The 6,566-nt window shown below is 38.2% G+C and overlaps 1 protein-coding gene across 2 annotated transcripts; it reads left to right on the top strand.

Annotated features, from left to right (window-relative positions):
* The first annotated feature begins 560 nt into the window (after positions 1 to 560).
* On the top strand, positions 561 to 4,785 carry rhoh (ras homolog family member H). 2 transcript variants are annotated; one of them, XM_042390167.1, is made up of 2 exons: positions 561 to 835; positions 2,170 to 4,785. In XM_042390167.1, the coding sequence occupies exon 2, from the start codon at positions 2,657 to 2,659 to the stop codon at positions 3,242 to 3,244; it is 588 nt and encodes a 195-aa protein (XP_042246101.1). In that variant the 5' UTR covers positions 561 to 835; positions 2,170 to 2,656; the 3' UTR covers positions 3,245 to 4,785. The 2 variants fall into 2 exon arrangements, with proteins under 2 accessions (XP_042246101.1, XP_042246093.1); XM_042390159.1 differs by having other exon boundaries at positions 2,167 to 4,785.
* The last annotated feature ends 1,781 nt before the right edge of the window (positions 4,786 to 6,566 follow it).

Raw genomic sequence — 6,566 nt, 5'->3', positions numbered from 1 at the left:
ATTTCCAAAAGCCCAACGTGACATCCTCAAAGTTATTGTTTTTGTCAGACCAACAGTTTAAAACTCAAAGATATTGAATTTACTGACAAGACAGAGATGATCAGCCAATGCAGGGACAGGACAAATATACATTTCTCTTTTTTCATGGAACTAGCTCATTTTTGGCTTTTTTGCTTAAAAAATTACAATTATTTATCTGATATTGACCAATTTATTGACTACTTGTTTCAGCTATTGGCCTAATCTCAACTGACAACTCGCCTTAAAAACATTAATTAGTGCACATTTCAAAAATTAAAAAAAATATTAATGTTACATGGTGGTATAGCCTGACATGATCAACATCTGCAGCTCACAGTATATCCGCTGTTTAACCAGCATATATGATCATGTGATGACCACAAGTGCAAACTAAAATCTTAAACTTATTTTAGTCTTTTCCTTTTTATGCGCCAGCTGTGCTCTCTGCTGCAAAATGCTACAAAACTACAGCAGAAAAAACCCCCCACTTATCTTTTAAAGCACAGCTGCTGTGGAGGAGGCATGCAGTCAGTCACTCCTCCACATTTGAAGAAGCGGATGTGTTTTACTTTTCTTCTCTTACTTCCCTCCTCTGCCTACCAGCCTTGTCGTTATTTAGCAGGTGATGAAATATTTTGTCTCTGTGTTGACCTAATTAATGGAGACTGTAGCATTGGGGTTTAAGATAACTTGTTTGACACATTATAGTCAATAACAAACCGTTACTGGAGTTGAAAATTTTTGTTTTTTGCCTGAGCTCTGAAGTCTGCAAAGGCGGCAGCCAGCATCTGCCCGTTCAACACTGACAAGAAAGGTAATTATCTTTTTCTTTGTCCCCGGTTTGATTTGTGTAGATAGAACAATGTGAGTCTGAGGCCTTCAGAGCTTCAAGTTTTATATTATAGTCTATTCTATTAGGATATTTAGTAAGACTCCACTATAATGTGGGCAGAAACCTAAATGTTTCAACATTAAAACTTCAAAAAGGAGCGTGGAGGAGTGTGATCTTCAGGGTGTATTCTTACTCCCTTAAAAATTAAACTCTCAGAATATCAATGTATGAAATAACATGTTTTACCGTAATCTTCCACAAAAATGTGGTTTGTACATGAAGAAAGAGTTTGAGAGTGTCACCAGTTTCTCTACAAAAGTTTTGATCTTCATTTTCTCACTTTAGTAATTTATTATGTTTTTCCTTTGATGGCAGACCAAGAGTATAAAACCATACTTCCTCCTGTGAGATCATTTAGAAAGGTCGATTGTGGGAAAACCCACTGATTAAAGTGTCCCATCTACGTTATGGAGGTCTTTCCATCGAGATGACTGTGTATGTGTGAGTGAGTGAGTTAGCAATGGCAGGTGGCTTTGAGGTTACGACTTTTTACTTCAGCGGGGACTTGAATATAATTGTTCAAACTGTCAGTTTTATGCACCAGAGAAGTCTTTAGAAACCGTCAGTAGAGTTTTTTGATCATAATAAAATGCTAAAGATTTATTCGTGTCTCTATATCAGACAACAGCACACACAAAGACATCCTCGCCCGATATTAGATGTTCATTTGTGGCGCAAACTACAGAATCAGACTTGGTTTTAGAGTGATATTAGACTTTAGGAAGACAGACAGGTCATATGCGTATGAGCTTGATAATATACCACACATGAGTATGTTGTTAATAAGCACCTGTTTAAGTCTTCAGGATCAAGCAATGAATTGTGGGTCACACCCAAATATAAGAAACTTTACTTCCGTGTTTCATCAGTACTTTGTTATAGAGTTAATGCTTTATACTGCTCTGTAAATATAAACTGTGTCTGCCACTAAAACTAATTGTAATCTGCCACATGCTGTACTCCTCTATGTTTACTTGACAACTACTTATGATTAGTTAAATAGATATTTCATAACAAAATGCAGAGTGCCAGCATACGTACACATTCTCCTGCTGGTCTTATCTTTCACAGTTAGGCCTAAACGCTGTTTGTAAAGAATCTGTCAACTGTCTGGAGAAATGTTAAGAAAGTTAAGAGAAAAGTTAAATTAAGTCTACGCTGCCACAGTTCAGTTTCTGATCGCACTGGCTTCTTTAACTATCACTAAATACTTCGTGTTCGTAACGTATCCTCTCCTCATCTCTCTTCCTCAGTAGATCTCCCTCTTCGACGCTTAGAGGTTAGACCCGTCTGGAGAGAATGACGGCTTTCAAGATCACTAGAGAAATCAGACAGATCCTGATCAGCCTGCTGCAGAGACCAAGCGGAAGTGAGACAAGCCGAGAGGGCCTGAAGAATTAAGAGTTTATGTGAAAAGCGTGTATAAAGCTCACTGTTGGAGAACTGCTGACTGTACATACCTACTGTGTATGAGAGACGTTTGAGGACTCTGAAAAGAGAGACATCATAGGTCAGTTCAACTCAGCTGAATGACCGGGAATGGAATTATCATAAGGCAGGGTTGCAGATTACCTGTTATGAATACTACAACTTGTACATGGAAGTACAGCACACACACACACACAGTGATTTCCGCCTTTGACTACCTCGTGGACACTGTGCCTCTCCAGTCCAGAAGCAACACCTAAGACTCTTTTCAAAGAACCACAAACATCCCGAGGAGTGAGAATATCAGAAGCAACCATGAACGGCCTGCAAGAAATGTCAGTGAAGTGCGTCCTGGTTGGGGACAACGCGGTGGGCAAGACGGCCCTGCTGGTGCGCTTCACTTCAGAAACCTTCCCAGACACTTACAGGCCCACAGTGTTTGAGAACACAGGGGTGGAGGTGTACATGGACGGGGTCCAGATCAGCCTGGGGCTATGGGACACGGCCGGCAATGACAACTTTAGACAGATCCGACCAAGATCCTACCAGCAGGCTGACGTTGTCCTCATGTGCTACTCTGTGGCAAACCCGAACTCTCTGGCCAGCGTCCAGCACAAATGGATCGCTGAGATTCGAGAGCACTTGCCCAAGGTGCCAGTGCTGCTTGTGGCCACTCAGACGGACCTGCGGGAGTTAGGGACTTATCGGGGCAACTGCATCTCAGCAGCGGAGGGGAGACGTGTAGCTCATGAAGTGCACGCTAAAGGCTATCTGGAGTGCTCATCCTTGAGCAACCGTGGTGTACAGCAGGTGTTTGAGTACGCAGTGCGGACAGCCGTCAACCAGGCCAAGAAGCAGGCCAGGCGACGCATGTTCAGCATAAACCAGTGCAAGGTCTTTTGACCTTTGATGTTGACTTGGTCGGCGTTTACGCTTTCGTGAGACTTGTCCAGACTGGTCCAATAACGCGTGTTCGCATGATGTTCAAACTCAGTGCGGGCTTTGAGTGGCACTAGAGCTCAAGTGGGATTTTTCTTTTTCACTAACAGGGAGTCCTGTCCTCCCAAAACACCCTGAAACTCAAACATATTTAAAATGAGAATGCATCAATTTGATAATGCACCTCATGGACCCTGATACAAATGTACCCAGCTTTAAGTTGTACTTGTGATCTTGTGTGTTTTTTTTTATGTGAACCACAGTTACATAACATGGAGATATTTCAAATGGGGTATCAGAGACTATTTGTGAAATACTTCTACTTAAAGTAAAGCTTTAATGGTGTTTATATACATCATAGAGTTTCTCAGATTATTTTACTAACAATCAATGTAAGGAGGAAAGTATGTCAGTTTTTGGCTGCATCAGCAAACAAACTTTTTAATTGCGGTGAGAAACCAAATCACCTCTACAACCACAAATAAAGTGACACAACCAAGTTATTTTTACACAACATGAAGCTTTACCGTGTGAATTGCACATTTGTCAGATTCAAATGAGGAGAACTCCATTTTTGTGCTTCTGATTTATCAAACTGAAATGTGTAAATAATGGTGTGTATGTGTTGGAATTTGTCAACAATGACTTAAAATATTAAGAATAAGATCATGCAGGTGTCAGCTGAGAGAGAACCTAATGGGACAATTTTGCTCTATCTGGCCTCTATATGCATAATCTTCTCTTTATTTTCTACAGAGAGAAGCATTTTATTAGATGTGACCAATAAACGGTCAATAGGTAAAAGTTTAGACAAACAAGCCTACATGTTTCTGTTGTATTTTATACTTATGTCAAATCTATTTAAAAGCTATCTGCATTTGTATTATTAAAAAAATAATCAGAATCACCTCAAAAACATTTGTAAAATCTTTGTATTAAAAACAAACAAAAAATAAAAATATCTAATTTAGAGGTTTGTTTTATGTTGTCAGAGGATCAAACCATTTAAAAAGCTTTTCTAGAATAAGATAATGGGCCACAAAACATCAATATTATCTGGTATTTTGTCATTTGAAATCATGCTGCATATTAATGGCTACAGTGGAGTTTTTGTGCATTGTTATTTTTCCTTTATTAACTGTATACCTCCTTTAAAGTTATGAGAACAATATTAAGAAAAGGTCATTTACAGCCTGACTTGCAAACTGTCACATTTGTTATTTGTTACGGGAACAACTAATTCACTCTCCATAAATTAAAATGAAGGATTCAACACATTGACACTAGTTTTGTTGTATTGTATCTACGCTGTTTTTTACTTACCTAGTGACTTACTTAGTATAAGAGGCGGCACATTAAAAATCATCATCAATCATCCACAGATGTTTGAAATATATCCAGTCATTTTTCCCAGTGATGGATGCTCATCTCTGTCTTGCTGTCTTTCTGTTTGGAGTAGTTTCCTTGTATTTAAATTAGTTTTTGTACAACACATTCATTATTAAAGTGTGCTTCTCTGCCTTAAAATGACAAAGAATCATATGTGCTGTAAAATGTATAATTTATACAATTTGCATATGACCAAATGTTCCAGTTTGTATGTATTATCTTATATTGTCATGGCCACTTTCATACAAATTCCATACATTATTATACTAAAGGCTGCATCTTATATGTTTTGCATATCACAGACATATATGGGGTTTTAAACTACCATTTGCCAAACTTAGTACAGTATAAAATTTGTACTAAAATACACATTACATTGTATGTTCATATACAAACTGTACAAATTACACATTTTTACAACATATATGGTAATTACAAGCTGTTTCTTGAAAGTAATGATGATCAGAGCAAATAGTTTTGCTTACAAAGCCTTAAAATGATGCCACACACAGTATGTGCTGTGTGTCTGCAATACAGTTATATAATATTAATTCAGAGTGACGTGCAGCAAAATGTGAACCGTGAAAATGATTAAATTGTTCAGTAGCACTGGTGAGAACAATGCATAGCTAGCGTGCACTAGATAAAAGATTTAGTGACGTATGGTGATGCAGTTTAGATCGCAGATATGACTTTAAACCTTTGTATCTATAGTCAAGTGCAGTCAAATCTGTTTTATGTGTAAGCCCATACACAAATCTGCCTCAGAGGGCTTTACAATCTGTATAACACGAGACGCTCTGTCCTTAGACTGTCTGAGAGCAAGCTTATAGTCTCAAATACATTATGTTTCTGTGTTTAGTGTCTACAGAATACAGGAGATTGTCCATATATGTGATGTGTGAACGTGAGTGTGTGTTTCAGGGGTTTAAATATACAACAAGAGGAGTACATGAGGAAATGAAGGCTGTTTGTTAGTCTGCCTTTAAGATTTATATGTAATAACTGAATTATAAAGAAAGTGCAAAAAGACGACCAGGAACAGCAAACAACCAGGAAAAAGCTCAGACAAGCTGTTCCTCCGCCCCTCGTGCTTTCTCTCCCGCTCTTTCTCTACATTTCTCTGTCTCATGTGGTGTTCAGAGCTGCTGAGGATGTAAGGTACAATACAGGCTTTTCAAGGATACGCTGAAAAACACCCGACCACATCCCAGCACACACACACACACACACACACACACACACATGTGCTTACATTATACAGTCAAACTTGTACAAACACACACAATGACTCTCAGCCAGTCACATTTTGTATTTTACACACTCATTCAGTCTTTTTATGTGCACACACACGCACACACACATACAGACACACACACATACACATACACACACTTTAGCCATACTTTCATGCTCATAATACACGTCATGTACATCCATATACAAACAGACCATCTGAACACTCTTACGGGCTATATGAAAGTCTGTATGTCCACTAAATCTGTTGCAAAAATTCAAATACTTCTTGAAAGGATTCTGGTTAAACTTTAATGTGTCTGAAGTAAAAACATGATAAAACATAATAAATGTAAGACAATTCCTATTATTGTCTTTACAAGCAGTTTGTTACAGCTCCAACGATTATCATCTGACACAGGTGGCAATAAATTCACACTCATTTATTAACAAAACAGTTATCTTGTTGAATATTCAACATAAAATAAGATAATCACATAATAAAACGTTGGTATACATTTAAAGATTGTCTGCATATTGCTAATTCTTTGCTATGCTTTGAGAGTAAAGCCTGTTTGACTGCCTGCTGTGGTCACATCTTTCATCTCTTCTTGTGCTTTCTCCCACAACTACCACAATGCCTTATCCCTCTCTCTCTCTC

This window comes from Thunnus maccoyii, chromosome 2 (genome assembly GCF_910596095.1).
Source record: "Thunnus maccoyii chromosome 2, fThuMac1.1, whole genome shotgun sequence".
Lineage (NCBI taxonomy): Eukaryota > Metazoa > Chordata > Actinopteri > Scombriformes > Scombridae > Thunnus > Thunnus maccoyii.
This window is presented reverse-complemented; position numbering and strand designations above follow the sequence as displayed.

What these genes read in the sequence shown, in the direction of transcription:
- rhoh (XM_042390167.1), top strand. Translation starts at nt 2,657, where the DNA reads ATGAACGGCCTGCAAGAAATGTCAGTGAAGTGCGTCCTGGTTGGGGAC.